The following is a 20,192-nucleotide window of genomic DNA, read 5'->3' as shown; positions in this document are numbered from 1 at the left end:
TATACCTTTTCGTGAAATAAATAAATAATAAGTGCGACCAAAACGAGGATAAATACTTGTGTAATATATTTACCATCGAGTGGATTAAGTATTCAAATTAATTTTCATGAATATTTACTAATTCATAGCGTATAATGTATTATTATAATTCATAGCAGACAATAACTGTAAAAACGTTCAAAAAATATTTTCGATAAAAAACTGAATAATAAAATTACTTTTATCATACGCTCATTGAATTTTCGGTCGTTGCGGAATATTTGTCCATTGCACTATATAATATTAAAGCAAATATAAACGACGACGGTATAGGTATTCTGAATCGCGCGAATTGACTTCGTTGGATAATAGGTATAAGCATTCATATAAATTGTGAATAAACAATTTTATTCGCGTACGAAAATAATTATTTCGTTTTTGGATTATGGGCGGAAAACGGGACAACTTTACGATGATGATGTACATTTCTTAGATACCCAATGATGCTGTAAAAATTATTTTCACTTTTAAGTTTAATTAATTTTTTCGGCGTACAATACGAAAACTTTCACGAGACTCATTAATATTACACTATAGATTGGATATTTGACACCAACTGTAGTGAAGCTCTTTTTAAGCCATTCCTGGAATTTCCTAGGTAATGTCTTAAAACTTTTCACACCACATCTTATTAAATTCTGTCAATAGTTATTTTTTGAGATTTGAATTACACACCAACTATACACCAAGACATCAAACATTAATTTTCGTGTTTAGTTATTTATGTGTTAAACAATATATTATGAACAATTAGCGATCGCTCAAGCATCTTGGAAATTATTTAAATCACAAACAGATAACCTTAAAAACTACCTATAGTCGATTCTTGATAATTCAAACCTTCGATAATTCGAAACTTCCGGTAATTAGAAGCAAATGCTCGTTTTCTTGAAAATCTCACGGTAATTTGAAATTTTAATTTTGGAAAAACTGACCACTAATATGTGACAATCTAAAGTATATTCACCAAATGTATTTTTCATAATCTTTTCGTTAATAACTTACTATATAGTTGTATATAAATTTAACTTAATATTTTTAATAACTAAAAAACTATCATCGTAAGTACCTACTATATCGAAAGCAATTAGTATTTTAATCCTCTCTAAACTAAAAGGCATTGATGACGATGGAGTTATTTAATGAATGGTTGGTTTTACTCAATGTAGATATGAAAAAACAGAAATGCAAAATTCTACTGTTTTTAGACAACTATATAGTTCGCAAATGGTAAAGAACTTAAATTTTTTCCTCCTAATACTACATCAAAGTTGCATCCACTCAACCAAGGTAAAATTAGGAATTGTAAAACTTTTTACTGTTAAGAAGATTTACGGAACGTTTTGGAATGTATTGAAAGTAAACAGATGCCAAATATTATTAGGTAGTGTATTGACAGTTATGATATTTGTTTATAAGACGTGGAAAAATGTGGGTCTTTTTACAATACTCAAGTATTTTAAAAAATCGGGCTTTATCATAGAAATTCAAGAAATAAAAAATTACCAGGTAAATATTGAACTGTTATAGTGGGATTTTCTGTCAGCTCAAGAAAATGTATTTTTCATTGATTATTTAAATGTAGATTGGTAAAGGGGGAAGTCCTCTCTGACGCCAACATTTTGGAGAACACTTAAAGCGTTGGTGAAGACATTGAATACAACACAGATTCTCTACTTGTTGTGATTTTGATAGAAGTCAGTTCATCATTGGAGAAATAACGTCACTTAACGCTTCAGTCAGAAGTCAGTGTCGAGATTTTTGAAACTTTATTTACTCAAAAAAAATAATATTAAAATGGTGAAATTAAGTTTAATAATAGAAAGACAATAAGAAAATAATAACTGATTTCTTCAAAAAATATTAATATTTTATAATAGTAATTCAATATGCATAATTAATTTAATATATTTAATAATAATTATAGTTTTATACTTACATTTTAAAAGCAATAAATAACTTTAACACTGCCTAATTTTCCGGTAATTCGAAAATGTTCATAGTCCCATCGACTTTGAATTATCGATAATCAACTGTACTTAAAAAAAATATAACGTTTTAAAATTATAAATAACATATAATACGAATTATTTTCTCAGTGGTTACGATCTACCTTATTTTTTAATTATTTTTATTAAAGAGGCTTTAGTGAATACTTTGTTCATGTGTACTCCTGAAGACTTGTTAATATCAATCGATCTAAATTCCTATTTAAATAATATACTTAATACATTGCATTAAAAAACATTTTTGAGGCATTTCCATATACTTTTATAAAATGTGAAATATATATATATTTTAGTTACTTAGGTATATATATTTCTTGTGTTGTGAAAACGTACACTAAAACACATTGCGTTATTCCACTTTGGCTTAAAATCATGTTTTTCGATTTATATATACCACCGAACACCATACTATAAGATTCATTTTTCAAGATCTGATGATTTATTATTCTTTTCAATTGTATAAAAACTGGCATTCGTCGAGGTCAGTCTATCCATTATACTAACTTTTTAACTTAAGCAGAAACCTTTAGATGGTTTTGACATTGGATCGTTTTTTTTTTACATGGAAGTCGGTTTTTTTTTAAGATGAGCATCATCAAAGAAAAAAAAACAAAAATTTATGTTGAAAATGCTATAAATATTTTAGTGCATATTTGTTTGTAAAATTTTCCAATAGTATTCTACTATATGTCTTGTTATTGTGAATAATGGTAGTAAACAGCCCAAAATTCTAAGTAACTAGGTATATAATAAGAATGCAAGTCCTTGGTGATATCTTACCGGAATTTGAGTAAGCTGAGACTCTATGCTATTTGTCCGTACATAATGATACAAATTCTAAGGAACTCGGAACTCATAAATGTTTCTAACATATTTCAGTCATAAAACATACAGTTACAAAATTACGTAAATACCTACTGTAAACAATTATTTCTCTAGATTAAAATATTTTTTCAAAACCATTGTCGTTATAGTGATATTTTACGTATGACTGTCAAACAAATGATAATGATATTATTGTATTTAGAAATTTATTAAGGAAGACAGTCTGAAATAAAATTTTCAGCCCTGTGCTTGTAAAGTTTATGGAAAGAAAAATAATATATTTTTATCGTTATACCTACATAGGGATTAAAAAGTATTATAATTTCATTGTCGTAAAAGGAAAAAAACATATATTTACCTAAATGTGCAGAAATATTTTTTAACATCATGATAAACGGCTTACACGAGCCAACAGTCATTTGCATAATAATATATACTACGTCTAACAAGACAAATTGCCTATGCAGTGCTCCTTGAAAAAAAAAAATGTCAGTTTCTTTTTCGTTATATTATAATATAATAACATTTACAAGCAAAATTATTCAATATTATTATTACCCTGGGCCAAATTTATGTCTAAAACATTCTGTGATTTATATGTTATGCGTTTACCGGACGGTGCAGTGGATAGTATTTCAAAATTATAGAAAAATTATTACAACCAACAATGGATTTCCTATAAGAAATTAAAGTGTTATGTTATTATGTATTGTAGAACATAAATCTGCAATAATTTCAAAGGTGTAAAAATATCTACGGGATGGCCACTAAAACTATATAGCTACTATACTACGGAGACGTGGTCGATAGGCGCTTAACGCATATTATTATTAAATTTTATGTAACTTTAAAAAAAAAAAAATTTTATTATATAACTTGCCGGTGGAGACATATTAATTGGAGTAATTATTCGAAATCGTGCGGAAAACGTATAATAATAATCGTATATTATATGTTTAATGTCATAAAGCAAGGAAATCTATTCTATGAGCCGTTATATGATTTAAAAAAATATATAACAACGCAAGTTGGTATAAAATTACAATACGGGTTTTTATGTCACACAACAATATTATTGTCAAACAATTTTTATTCCTATTTATATCATATCATTGTGTCAACTGAAAACATTATACTATATATTTTTCAATACTAGGTAGTTAAATCATAATATTATATCGTGATTTGTGGTGAGGAGAGACTCTTTAAATGTTTGAAAAATAAATAGTATTATATTGTACTTTTAGTGTAAATAAAATAATATGTGATAAAAGTTGTTAATAAGTATAGTACGGTAAATAGTATGTCGGGTACAAAACCAAACATTTTGATTTTGGCGCGGTGTTGCCACAACACTGCGTTTTGCAACGTTGTCACACCGTAACGCTGTCTCCGACACGTCACGTTTTTTGATCTTTGTACCCCCCTGTGTGGGGGACAATATCGCGCGACTGCTTAATCGCCAGCTCCTCGCCCCAGAAGTCCGTCTGCATCGATAAACTGTCGTATACTGCGGGTGTATAGCGTGACGATCCGGTGTCGTGTCGCCGTCAAGACCGCCAATATTTTTTTCCCTCGTGCATTTTTTTGTGTTTTTTAGCTATCCGAATACTTATATTCGTTCCTTTTTCACGGTAACCATGCCTTTATCCGCCCGTCCGTCCAAAGCAGGGCGAACCGTGGTGTCACCATCCCATTTCGTCGATTCCGCTCGACCATCCATAATTCATCAAGCCACAAGTCCCCAGAATCGCCAGAGATCAGGTCGCACGCGCGTCATTTTATTTATTATTATTATAAATATATGTTATTATTAGAACTTGTATATATATATAAATGTATATGATGTATAATATTTATCTTCAAACAAAATATACGATATAATAATATTTATAATTTTTTATCCAAGATTATATAAAAATTGTGTTTTCTGATTAATGTATACTATATGTTACACAATTTTTAATCTATGAATATTAAAGTTAATTGGAAGTATGATAAAATGTAGATAGTTACTGTAAAATACTTATAAGACATAAAAAATATTTATTTTTTTCAAGAAAAATTAACATACTGTATTGGCAAAACGTATTGTAAAATTGTAACATTCCATATCATTATATTTTACAAATAGAAATCATATTATACAAATCGTCAAAACGTTTATTGATGTTTCTTTAAAACGAATATACATTTCTATATAATATACTCGTACTATTTAAATTAAATAAAAAAAAATATTAAAAAATATTACTTAATGTATTAAATATAGAATACTGTAAAAGTTTTTGAAGGAGGAAACGTGTTTTCCCAATAAGTTTTCATGCGTTTAGTCATATTAAGTACTTGTATGTAATTGTCTATAGTTTTGTAAAAATAAAAAATAAAATTTTTAGCGATTGTTAGATACAATTGCATAGTGATATATATATATTAACGGATGATAAAATAATATACTTATTGAACATTGAAACAATTGCTATGTCTTTTGTTGGATAAGGTAAAAACATATTGGATACTCGGCAGATATTTATTGTTGATAAACTTACCTACCTCGTACAAAAATTGCATTACTGCGAATCAAGGTAAATTAATGTTCGCTATTTTGGACATTTAAATGATAAAAAATTTTTTTAAATTTTAAATTTTTAATTGATCTAAAAAAAAAAAATGAAAATAAAAATAATGAAATATTTTAATTTTATATTTTAACTTTAAATATTATATATTATTGTAGCCTCGTTTATATTGTTTGTCATTTTTATGGTTATAAAAAAGTTTATTTTCTTGCGTTTTCCAGGAGTGTTCCCGTTGGCCCCAGTGTATTGTCTGGCGTGGATATGTTTGGACGTGTTGTTTTGTACCGCAAGTATAATGCACTTGTGCACGATCAGCGTAGACCGGTACTTGAGCCTGAGATATCCGATGAAATTTGGTCGGAACAAAACGCGACGAAGGGTGATTCTAAAGATCGTGTTTGTGTGGTTGTTGTCGATAGCGATGAGTTTGCCCCTGAGCCTCATGTACTCAAAAGTAAGTTTTCCTATATTATATACTGTATAATAATATATACGTGTTAATTATTATGTATTATTATTATTATACGTAGTGATTTTGTGGTTTCCTCTTTTGGCCTATCGCATCCCATTAAACTTTGGACTACTTCATTTTTTTATTTACAAACTACTATTTCTTTCCTCCGCTACATGCATAATTATTTACAACACTATAACTAAAACTATATCGCTATCGTGGTGTGTCATCGTATTTTTCCTTACGATGAAACAATGACAATAAACCCAGAGGTGGTTTAATTTTCGATTAAAACTTAAATTTTAAAGATATTCCACTCGAAAAGATACGAAAATCAGTTGATATAAAATCAAAATGACATGCTGGTCGGAGAGTGGAATAAAGTGAAACGGTAGAGTAGATGTATGCGTTGAAATATTTTTCCACCGTTACTAAACTTACTTTTTGTCGTAATCACGCACGCACATAACTCTTATATTTACAATATAAATGTTAAATTTAACATAATAATAATACGTTTTGTTGTCAAAATAATGAATCAAATGAATGGTATTGCGATTTGCGTTGTTTGAGATATTACTATACATTTAAACTCAATGCAATCATATATAGATTTCCGTGCTGATTTCGTAAATATTATTTTAATTTTAGTTTTTAAAGGTATTCATTTTAAAACGAAATTTCAGTATAAATTTATATTATAAATTATATTTTTATATTTAAATATAATATTTCAAGTTGACTTGTTCAGAATGTCCTATAACTCACACAAGAATTGCTATAATATATTCTATACTATTGATTGCTAACGTATAGTTGATAGTAGAAGTTATAGTTCACGCGTTTTTATACTACATATATTCTTAAACATAATATATATTTATTCTTTGAAAGTAACCGTCAAACATGTAATTTTACGATTTTATTTTTTTATATTGTCTTTTTGAAATATTTTTTACAGATCAAACACTCGATTTGGGTTTTGATAAAATATGCATATCTGAACATATATTATTATTTTTATCGTTTTTATTTTCATTTTATTAAAAAAAAATCAAATATTTATGATTTATTGTTAATTAAAACATTAACACTAAAATAGTTTTTAAAAGAGATAAAATCAAAAAAAAACAGTATACATCAAAAAAATCAAAAGTAAAAACTGTTCCAATTATTTGATTCAGTGAATCAAGATTTTACTATAAAGTATATTAAATAATGTAAATTTTTAAGAGAGTAAACTTTACATAGAAAGTTTAAAAATATTTTTTTGTAATATTAAACTAAGAAACCAAGCTAAAAATAATAATCTTATTGAAAGTTTGCATTTTAAAGCGAGATCATCTTTGGATGAAAAAGTTTAAAAGGAATATTACATATATTGTTATGACTTGTTTAAAATAATTTAAAATTTAATTCAATTGAGCTAAAGTGTTTGTTTTTGGTATAGTAATATTTATGTTCAACACTACTTGAATTCATTTTATACGTATATGGTTATATTTTAAGGACACTTATAACATTATATAAAAAATATTTAACTCAAAAATTCATAACTACTAAATTATTTTACTAATTCATGTAACTTTCCTGCGAATTAGACTATTTTAAATAATTTTTATTACATAATCTTAAAGTGAAGCGTTAACAAAAAATACACCTATATTAAATATTAAATATTCTAAAATAAATCATTATTTACGTCTTCAAGCCATGGGATACATCTAAAACTATGTTATCGCTTAAAAATGTGCATTAAAATAATTTCGAGATTAGTGTTAAAAATCAGATTGCAATGTGGTATAGTCAAAATATGTAAAAAAAATACATATTATAAATTTATATACAATATACGTAAATGGTAATTATATATATATTTATATTCCTAGAAATAGCTAGATTTACAAATAAAAAAATGGCCTATATTTTATTAAAAGCCACGAAAAATGTTAAATTTAAGAGATTAAAACACATTGAACTTGAAAAGAGTATCGTATCAAGTAATAAAATAAAAAATGCATTTAAAACCAAGGTCTTATTGTGACGTTTTCTCATTACTAATAAGACCTATTTTTTTGTTTTAATGTTACTTAATTTTAAAAACGCAGATTTAGACATTAGTGAACAATGTACTAATTTATGATGCTTGATATTGTAATAATAATGCGATATTATTTTTATTATTATATAATATGTTTAAATTGAAATGAAATGGCTTTTATTGCAGTTACCCAGTAAATATAAATTATTGTCGTTGAAAGTCCCAGACTCAGTTATGTGCTTGTACTGAGTGTTGTAATAGATTTTGGCATTCCATGTTCTCCGGTATTTAGATGGCGCTCTGCATTCCTGGTCTTGTTTCGTTTATTTCGAATCGTTCAAAATTCGTTATGTTTCATAATGTTGCATTTATTATGCAATATTTTTATACAGTATGTTATGTTAAATGTCCATTTATGATGGTTTAACACTAAACAATATTACATTTTTGATTTTTTTATAAACCATATTTTCAATTTTAATGTTTGAAAATAATTTTAATATGAATTAAAATTATATTTTTAAACAGTATGAACGAAACTGACTAAAATAAATTTATGACCGTGCGCGTCTAATCATCAATTTTAAGAGGCAAATATTATACAATTATGTCTTTACCATTAATAATATTATGTTAAATTTTATGATGACAAAAACCTGTGAACAATACTTATATCGGCTTGTTGAAGCCGGAACTTGCAGTAGTGCAGGATTGTTTTTCACCGGGAGCAACGAACACATTTTTAAAAAAGGGAAATACGAATTTTAATTTTCTATTCAAAATAAAGTATTGAATAAAAATCATTTACCATCATAATTTAACTGTTTGAATGGTTTTTACACATAAAAAATAATTAATACTATTAATATGATCTTATAACTAACCATTTTTATTTGCTTCATAACGAATCATATATTGTAAATCTGTTGTTGGGAAACTTAATTTATAACTTCATTCTACCCATTCCAATATATTTTTATGAATTCAAAGAAATATCCAACGTAATAATATTCAAGGCAAAAAGCAGTAAAGCACATTATAAAAAATAACTTAAAAACAATTAGTTAATATTAATCAACAACATTTTGAGTTTACAATATTCGTATATTAATAATATAATATAATATAGTCATATGTTGTTAACGATTACCACATTAATTGTATTCTTGTTATTGATTATTATAATTAATTTGACTTGTTAAATAATGTGTTAAATTAATATTGAAAAATACGTCATTCCTATACAGCTAATTGTTTAAACTTTTCTTATATATATATATATTGACTATAACGATTACCTATTATCCTATACGCTTATTGAAAAATAAACGAAAACAACGATTTTCTATAAGAATACAAGAGTCATACTCTAGGCCCTCTTTGCCGTCACCATCGCCACCTCTTGTTTGCAGGGGTGTCAGCATATTTCTAAATGTGCATGTCTTAAAAATAAAATTAACGTGAATAAAATGCATATAGGAAAAGCGAAAATAAAAAACTGTTTTAAATTAGAAAAATCCATTTTCTGTTCGGTGAAAAATGTTTGTTGACGTGACAGTGATTATTATTAGTCTAGTGTTATTCAACCAAGCGGGTAAAATATCTTCAACTATATTTTATCTCCGTTAAAATATCTCTATGTCTTATTTGGCCTCCCGCCGAGAACTCGCTGTATACAATATTATAGTTACATTTTGTCTCCTTTTATTATCACAGCATTCCGGTAACAACCTAAATCTTTGTTATAAAAGTCTATTTTCTATTTAAGGAACATAACGTATTAGTTTGTAATATACCATAATAACCCGAATGTGTCTCTATAACAATTGTAATGCTATACGACTGATCAAACAATATATCACGTTATGTGATACGCTGCAATTGGAGTAGATGAGGTTTTCACGTAAATTGTAAAAATAATTTATTGACTACCACCTAAAAAGCGATATATTATATTTTAAATTGTGCATTAAATTGTGAAAACCATTAGAAAACCTATTATTTATATATATGTATAGTAATAGTTCTATCCAGGACTGCGAGTTTAACGCAATAAAACAACCATGAAATACGCATGCACTTAAGCACTTTGAAATAGAAAAAAATGTGTACGAAAATTCTGAAATATTCGAAATGCACATTGCATGAACGATACCGATGAGTAATATGCGTAAAATATTGATAATGCATAAACTAGATAATATAAAACAAAAATTAATGGACTCGTTCTACTCCGACAAGCTCTTTAAATCGGAGTGGACTGTAATTCGTTCTGTTGTTTTCATTGATTTTTCGTTGATAGTAGCTGTCCGGTTCCTGTAGAACCACGCGCGTTTTTTGACTGGGCCTGTGATTCGTACCCATATTAATAGACACAGTTTCGCCTATCACGTCGGCTAGGCGGTGGCGCCTAACAGTGTTCGGGAAAACTTCAACATTGTGTGGAGATGTCCGGCAGCATTGGAGAAAGCCAAAATTCACGCCGAAATCCACGGTGGCGCCTATTTTGCGCTGGGAATGACCTAACGCCGCATGGAGATGTCCGGCGCCGTCGGCGGTTGTTGTTGTTGACGGCTGCGATCGTCTTCGCGGCTATTATCCTTTTTGATTTTGACGGTGCTCCCTTGATCGGTTATGATTTATAACCGCCTAGTCCGCATTAGTAGTCCAACATAATATGTACCGTCTTAGCTCATGGCGACAACTTGAAAACGTTACGTGCATAATAACATTACGACGTGATAACTATTTGTTACCGAACGCGTGTATGGTTACCGAGAACAGTTCGAATGGGCAAGTTAGCCACATGTCGTGCCTTATTATACGTCCGGTGTGTGTCAGGTCAGACCCGCACGTCTTCACATAATACGTACATAACTTTGGCCGCATAGCCGGCAAAAGGTTAGCAGGCCAATTTATTGTACGCCTTCCGACGTCAAACGCGTCCATGCAGCGTTTATTCGCGACGACCAGTGTGGCTGTGATGCTGTCTGACTAAAACTAACGACGATGTGGTGAATTGGTCGTTCAAGATAACATATAGCGATAATTGTATATCATTATATAAAAAATATAAAATATAGCTATGCAACCTGGTGTATTTTAAACATAAAAAAAAAAATAAATACTTGGAATGATGAGAAGAAGATGTGCGTTAAAATAATGAAAAAAAAAAAAAATGAATCAATTTTAGTAATATTGTATGCAAGATTATCATTTTCATAATGAACATAAAATACGAAATATAAGCTAATCTATAAGCATCAAATTTGAATGAATCAACAATTTATTTCTCGAATGAAGAATAACATAATTTGAAAACCATTTCATCTCTTTTCAATTTTAAATTAGTATAAAATGTATGAATAAGTAAAATCAATTAATTCACAACTACATTAACACTAACATACTTGTTATTTTAAACTACTTACAACAACTGTAGACAATAATTGTTATTGTTAGTTATAAAATAAATACTTTCATTTTAATAAACTTATTTATATTTGAATTTGATAATACTCCTAACTACTATAATTAATACTATAATTAATTTATGGTACATGAAATATGCTTAAAAACACACGAAAAAATTCCAGAATAGTGACAGGATATTAATAATTTATATGCTCAAGAAGAGTGTATTAATCGGTTTTATATCAAAATAATTAAACGTGAAATTCACTATTCACAACGGCGCGTTATAACATTTTATTTTTTCAGTTGAACTTATTTTAATTTTTTTTCACGCAGGACGTTTAATAGTTTTTTTTTCTTGTTGACGAATAATGGTATAACAGTTTACGAAAAGGTTAGTATAGTTTTCCAAGGGTGGCTGTGGTTTGGTCATCATAAGGTCATAATCATCCTTAAAGGCAGTACTTCAATAAGAGGGTGCATTTTATATTAATGTCGTAAAGTATAAATGTTCAAAATACTTTCAATCGAATATATTAGTGCATAGTATTATTGTTTAATTAATTGTTTTTTACGTTACATTTTTGAGATACAAGTATAACGCTTTAAATTCGTGCTTAAATCACACATTATACTATTCGTTAAAAAAGAAGCTATAAACAAAACAGTATTTTTTTTTTTTGTGAAAAGTCTTGAGTGATTTTTTTTATTCTAATTTATCTTTAATATTTAAACATAAAAAAACTTAAATAAATCAGTATAATTATATTTTATAACAATTAAAAATATTTTACTGCAAAATATACTGTATACTGAAAATAGCATAAGGCTATGTCATTATATGCACATAAAAAATAATTAAAAGCATAGAATACCACTGAATCAACGTTCGAACAATTAATAAATTAACGTAGCAGTACATCTAATTCTTATAAGTTAGATTTTGTAATTGCATTTACAAGCCTCAAAAGTGTGAAATAAATAATAGTAATTTTAATTTTATTCTGTTAATCTACAATATTATTACAAACATACAAATATCATAACATATACCTACAAGATATAAAATGTTAAATTTAATGCATACTTTTAAATGCATAACCTATATATGACCTATCCTAAGCTTTATAGTTGATACTTATTGTTTATGTTAATGACTGTGCAAAAATATATTATATGATGTTATTTTATGGTTTATTTTAAATATAAGCATTGATATTTTTATAATGGTACTGTCATGAAAATGTTAAATATAATAAATTATAGTTTGAATATTAAATTCTTTTTTTTATGAGAATACCTGCTAACTATTATGAACTTTTTTTTTAAACACAAGCTAAAAGAAATTACTCTTGTGTGACTACCCAATTAACCCAATTATCTGGTTTCAAAAAATCCGAAGTTGTTACGAAAAATAGTACAATTATTAACAGAATAAAAGTGATAGTTTTAAATTCAAAGTAATTTATGGTTTTCTTGAGCTTAACTAGGTAGGAATAAATTAACAATGTTCCTTAATAATTTATTAAATTTTTTATTTCACTGGCTACAGTTAAAAACTCAAATTTTAATGCTCCTTGAATTTTTTTTTACCAAAGAATTTTGGTCTTCTATTAGTTCTTTGTTAATTTACTATAATCATTATTTGTCTAAAATAAACATATTTTATAAAACATTTCTATTATTTATTATTATTATTATTTTTTTAATTATCATAAAAATTATTCTCTTTGCAAAATAAAATTTACAATATTTTTTTTATAGAATAAATAGTGATTGATTTCAATAAATTATTTAAGTTAAATTTCCATTACATTTCAACTTCTATAAGTATACATTTTTAATATAATTTTTGTAAAAATGTAAGTGTGTTCTTTGAATATTAAATGTATGCAGTATAATATTTTTTTTTTGAATTTTTTGATACTTGAGATTATTTAATATTATTATTGTTTCTAATAACATAAATCATTTAAAGCGCCAATACTCAATATTCAATAAAATAAAATAAAAAATCAATTTAAAAAAAAATTATATATGTATACATAAATCAAATATTTTTATCTAATACTTATATAATTATAAATTAATTTTATTGTTATATTTTTACCATGTATAAATTTACCCCACCCACACTTAACATATATAGATCCTCAATAAGATTACTTCATTGCGATCTATGAAATGTAAAATCAAAATATATACCTATGTGACCTAAGCAATAAAAAGGTTGAGTGTAGTGATATTTGAGTCAGCTCTTTATGCGCAACACTTGTCGAACACTTCACAATTGAAATTTGCATGCACTTATTTTATATTGAGAAGTAATAAAATTATGATCACTAAAGCCGTTTTAGATATCTCGTTGCATATAAGAACTATATGCATAAGATAAATATATATTTTTTTTATATAATTTTATATCTTTTACTTAAAAAAATATTTTTTTATTTAAATATTTTAAAAAATATTGAACAATAATTACGTTGATATAAATATCAGGTAATAGTACGACTAATGACTAATAATAAGTAATATAATATACATCATGTTATTGTATTATTTTCTGTGATTATAAAATTATAAACCCGGTTTAATACATCAATCAAACAATTAATGTAACTATAAACGTATTCAAAAACCAAAATTGGATATAAATACTTTTAATATCCAATTCCTACATTGATATGGTTATTAAAAAAAAAATAAATAAATAAATAAAATTTTAACATACAATTACTATTACGTTTTAATATGAAATATATAATATACTTAGAACAAAACGTTTTTACGTTGTATGATAAATTCAAATTTGTTTATATTGTATCTCCATGGCATCATTACGTAAAAGAAATTTAAGAAACGTTACAGTTACGTTTATACAGTTAATCATTTTATTTTATTAAAACCAATTATAATAAAATTATCTCAGCGTGAAGCAATTATTGACTTATGCTCTAACCATAGACATTTGCTATTAAATCGTTTAGCAACACATTTATAGTCAAGTCCAGCATAGCCAATGAACATTTTGAATTGATTTATTTTTATAATTATACTTAAAACTATGTGAATCAGGATATAATCCATATAATATGTATAGCTTCAATGAACTAATGGTTTAAATGTTTATAGGCTATAGAATTATCTTTAGCAGATTTCAGGCTAATATAAATTCCATATAAATTATTTTATTGTACCTATATTATTATATTTATTGATTTGAATGTAATTCATTGTATCATTAAATTATTTTTATTTTCTAAACTCACTAGAAATTAATAAAGTTTGAAACAATATAATAAGATATTTAATTCAAATAATAATAGTGCATAATACGTATTTATCAAAGTAACATGTAAATATTCTATTATAATTTTGTATAATTAATTTTTGTTTTCATTTCAGGATTTCAATTCGGTGCTAGTAAATGGTTCTTGTCAAATACCCGATCCATTGTATAAACTAATTGGATCGATAGTGAGTTTTTACATTCCACTTGGCGTTATGATACTAACGTACACGCTGACCGTTCGACATTTGGCTGCGAAGAGGCAAAATTTACAAACAGGCTTCACGCATAATTCGAATCAAAGTAATTTTTAACAGAATTGTGCAATTATAGTCTTGTATTTTATTTGATCGGCTAAAGGCTGATTGATCGTTCAATAACAGCTTTTTACATCGTAACACCGTTAACGTAGTAACAATGATAAATTAAAATACAACTATTGTACGTTATCAGCGTTAAAAATACATTTTCCATCTTAAATTTTGTACATAACATTTTTACTTTAAACAGCGTCTGTTGTGAAGTTACGTTTTCAATCTGGACGATTGTATCCAATACTTTTTAATCGTTTTTTTTTTTTCAATATGATGAGAATCGTTATGTTAGGTAAATTATATAGAATATATTCTGTTCTGAAAAATTATTATGAATAAATAAATACCTTAACTCTGAACTGAACGTTAACAAAAAATAAAAATAAATACATGAAATAAACCATGCATAACTTAACAATGTTTATTGAGATTAAAATATGCATATACAAAACGAAAAACGACTTATTTTCCATTATTATAATATTAAAGTTTATTTTTATATTCAAGACGATTCAATATAAAGAAACTTTTTTCAATTAAAATTAAAAAAAAAAAACCATTAAAGATTCGAAAAGAACGATTTAGTTTTTAAAATGGTGTAGCATTCGTTGACATATTATGTTATCAGTTTTATTTGTAGGAACTAAGAATAGTGGTCTGACAATACCATTGTACAATAAAAAATGAACACAATATAGTTGATTTTTTAATTTAATACTATAACTTTGTAAGAAAATAAATCTACCTTTGTTCCATAATGTACGACGATACTGAAAAATTTCTATTTTCAGTACTTATCCGATTGCAGTATAAATTCCCTTATATTATATTAATATAGTTTCAACAGTTCATAAAAATATCAGTATCATTAGATTTTGATTATAAATCAGAAATTTATTCGAGGACAAATTTATTTTTGGCATACAAAAATAGAAAAAAAAATTATATTCCTATCTTACCCTCGTTTAGTTAATGTACAAATGTATAATTATAATATTATATATTAATATGAGTGCCTATTATGATAATAAACTAGATAGACTTATTTTTCAAATCCGCTATTGCTCTTAGATACATAATGCTCCTGATAATGTAATTCGAATTTCATTTTTAGTTTTACACCAAAATAATCAAGTAAACAGTATATAAAATTATTAAGCATTCCGTTTACGGATTCTCGTTTCCATGATAACTTTTTCACGTTATATATTCGTTTTATAAATAATGAAATTGATTAAAAATACATAACAAATTATTTTTATACTTTCATAGCGATTACAGGTAGTATACAATTGTTTATGTTTTCGAAGACCCTTAACCCTATTAAACAGCGGATATATCATTAATTAATCCAATTCACTTTGTCTTAGCCCTTGGCACAAGTTTTGTCCAAAATTATTGTTGATAATATAACTTAACTCAAATCTTCTAACTGGATATCTTTAGTTTACTTACATCCAAATACACCCGTGGAAAAATACTTAGACATATTAAAGTAATTACATTAAGTAAATTTTTATTGAATTTTTTCTTAACAGGTTATTTAATATTAATTAAATTTAACCAATAGATTTGAATTATTTTCAACATCTATAATCATTTCCATACAGTGCCCATTAACCGATGCACATATGCGTTATCATCTTGTGATCCGTCGTATCAATTACTGCGTTATATTCAACGAGCTCATTATTTTTTATTTAATTCTTTATAATAATGTACTATTAATCATCATTGTCTCTTTAACTTATAAAAATGTTATTTAGTTATTTTTCTTTGTGCATTCTCATTTAAATATCAGAATATATACTTCCTACGATGAAATATTAAATAACATATTATAATCCACAATTACCACGCCATAATCATTATTATCGTGTTTTTATCTGAAGGCCGTCGCCCAATAGTCTAATTATCATTATCACCTCCTCAATGTCTACTACTTCGTCCAATATGAATAACAAAAATAAATTCAAGATATTGATACTATCAAATAAACACGTAAACCAAACAAATCAGAATAATAATACAAATTAAACTACAAAAACCATTAACTCCGATATGACCTTACTTAATCTCATGGAAAATAACTATTGGACTACTCGAACGTCTAAAAGAACTCATTTAAACTCTTTGTACACAAACTTTGATCAACTATTGTTGCTTCAAGTGCGTCAAACATGTAAATAAAAATCGGTTTTCTTCAAAAAGTATTCAGTTCGATGAAACAATCACTCAAGTCCTCTGCTAAGGACGTACAAACTTCATTTATTGAATTAAAAGTCAATTTAACTATTAAACGTATTATTTCCCTTCTATATTCACGATAGACGTGGACAATTTCATGGTGAATTTATAAAATTAATTAAACTGATCGACGCAAATCTATAGTCGAATAATTAAAAATTCAAACTACAAATCCCGAGTCATATCCTCGTATAGCGCTTGTTCAATTTCTAAAAAAAAAGAAAATACTGAATTACTCACTTACTAATTAAATACAGACAAAATAAATACTCTTGAGTATTAATTTGTAGTTTAAACCCAACCACGCCATCTGGCTTAATATTTGAGGTCAGAAAAGTAACGCTAGTCCTATACATACTCAACAAAACCCATTTCCTTTCTTCTTTACCGACTTAGAACCAACGACTCAATCAAACAAAATCTTTCAACTCACTACCTTACTCCACACTATGGGTTGAAGAATCCACAAATCCAAAACTATCTCTGAATCTGTGAACTGTAAATATTATGAACAAGTAAATACTTATTGTGGGTTCTCGTCTAGTTGCGTATTGCGTTGTGGGAATGATCATCATTCATTTCCCTTCCCAAATTATCATGAAGAACCCCTATATGTGGACTATGCTAAAAAAATCATCACGCAAGTTATAAAAATCTACAACGTAATAAGAACTCCAACATAAAAAATAAAAATTGTTTTTGTAATAATACATTAGATATTATACAAATAATAATCTTGAATCTAAAAATGTGTGTCACCTATGAAATTTTACTTTTATTAAGCACCTTCCAGCACAACTAATCACTTATGCAGAGATAGCTTTCAGCCAATCTTTTCAACTTAACTACACTCTCTTAAGTGCCAGTCTTACCCCCTCAAGTTCATAATATTAATACTCTAATGACAAGTTTTTTTAAGTGAGTTTAAAACATTTGTAATCCACTAAGTTCGTTAAACACAAAAATAATTATCTCAGTCATTACTTATTATTAGACAGAAAACAATGAATAACTCAATTATAATCAATTTTAACAATTTAATGCAAATGATCACAAAAACCTCATCAACGAACTCCAATTTGTTTTGAAAAATCATCAAATAGATGTTGCATTAATAACCGAAACCCACTTCACTAAATACTCTCGTCTCCATATCCCTCAACTCCGCTTAATAAAAATCAACCACCTCGAGATACTGCAAACTATGATGTAGCTTTAATAATTATAATTTCCTTATTCATTCAACTTCTTCCTAACAACTTGCCAACTATAATGTTTGTGAGCCTGCTTTATCTGTTTTTTCTGAAAAATGCTGTCGCGGAAACAAGTGATTTGTACTTCGAAAAAACATGAACATGTTAATAAAAAGAGTCCGACATCCGTACTTAGTGTAGTACCAAAATATAACATTAAAATATTGCGTCCATTCCTAATTGATGGTTTGGTTTGTGAAAAGTTCAATGACGACGGCGGTAATCGCTGACAGGATCACTGCCGCCACTACGTAATAAAAACCATGTTTTTTTTCACACGTGTTGTGCCGTTGTGCGGCTCGTGTACTGACGGCATGGTGAAATGGTTCAAGAGGAAGGCTATTGCCACCACAGACATGCTAAAAAAGAATAAAATGTGCACTACGATGGAACTTTATTGTGACACGTCATTTTTACAACTGCACAGTTGACCCACCATACAATAAACAGTTTAACTCACACAGATGGATATGCTGATTTTCTTATAAAAATTAATTTAATAATAATACAGTTTTTGGAATTTTTCTATCCCTTTTTAATTTTAAATAATTTATAAGATACTTTTTTTTTTTAAATATTGCATATAAATTGAAATTAAAACGAGTATTTTCTTGGTTATTAATTTGTTGAAACATTTATGCCTTATGTTTTAAAATATTTTTGTCAAGTAAATTTAAAAATTCTATAAATTATAATTTGAATAAATGCATTATTAAAATAAAAAAGGGGTAATCTGTTTTGTATATTTTATTTTATGCTCTTCAAGAATATAATAGAACTTAATAAACATATTTCTATGAGAGGGGAGAGGGTGGCGCTTACAATTGTATATATAAATGCAGTTAATATCTAATAAAATTAAATAATCACAATGTATTTTTCTCGCATAACTAAAAAATTAATATAAATAAGTGCAAAGTTATAAAACCAAAATATTGTTTTTATAGTAGCCAAAATGTAATTTTTACCTATGTGGATTGTACTCATTAACACAATCCACATACTTAGACATTTCTTGCGTATGATTGGTATTATGATATAAAATGGTTGTCTAGAATTATATTGTATTAAGTCTTAAAAGTAAGATATTTATTACACAAAGTATTGAAGCTTTGTTAAATAATTTTCATACGTATTTTGTGAGGTATCTGAAGTATATTTTAAAAATAAATTTTAATATTAATTTTTTTATTTTTTATTTTTTTTTTAATGGGTTTATAATTGTTTTTTACAAACCTGTCTCTATATAAATATTATAAATAATGCAATAGATTTTATTAATGCTAGAAACAATCGTCGAATTGCTTTGAATTTCAAGATATGTGTTAAATTATTTTGAAAGCATGGTTTATTTTTCTTAGTTTATTAGTTTATTAGTTAAAAGTTGTATTCAGTCATTTAATCTCATATTATAATATAAATTACATTGTATTAGCATCCATATTATATTATTATATTATATTTTAACCACAAGTTGATGAATTTTTTTTTTTTTTTTGAGCCATCTAACTCAATCGAATTATAATGGTTTTTACCTTAATATCAACTTAAATTGTAAACGAAATGTTCACTATAATATATATCTTGAAATACAGTTCGTATATACGCGATAAATGCATATTTATTTATTTTTTTTTTACAAATCTATATATTATATAATAATTTAAACACAATAAATCAAGTAATAAGTAAGTGAAACGTTTTTTTCAAAACGATGCAATTATT

At 26.6% G+C, this 20,192-nt stretch overlaps 1 protein-coding gene across 1 annotated transcript in view; it reads left to right on the top strand.

Annotated features, from left to right (window-relative positions):
* LOC112602495 (5-hydroxytryptamine receptor 2B-like) overlaps nucleotides 1–20,192 on the top strand; it is a 133,341-nt gene that overhangs the window by 105,599 nt on the left and 7,550 nt on the right. The window contains exons 3-4 of the mRNA XM_025350585.1: nucleotides 5,674–5,906; nucleotides 14,770–14,956. Of these exons, the coding sequence (XP_025206370.1) occupies nucleotides 5,674–5,906; nucleotides 14,770–14,956 (420 nt within the window). The remainder of the gene's footprint in view (nucleotides 1–5,673; nucleotides 5,907–14,769; nucleotides 14,957–20,192) is intronic.

The sequence above is a fragment of the Melanaphis sacchari genome, unplaced genomic scaffold (assembly GCF_002803265.2).
Source record: "Melanaphis sacchari strain LSU unplaced genomic scaffold, SCAv2.0 Contig8_pilon_pilon, whole genome shotgun sequence".
In the NCBI taxonomy this organism is placed as follows: Eukaryota; Metazoa; Arthropoda; class Insecta; order Hemiptera; family Aphididae; genus Melanaphis; species Melanaphis sacchari.
Note: the sequence above shows the minus strand (reverse complement) of the source record. Positions and strands in the feature narration are given on the sequence as shown.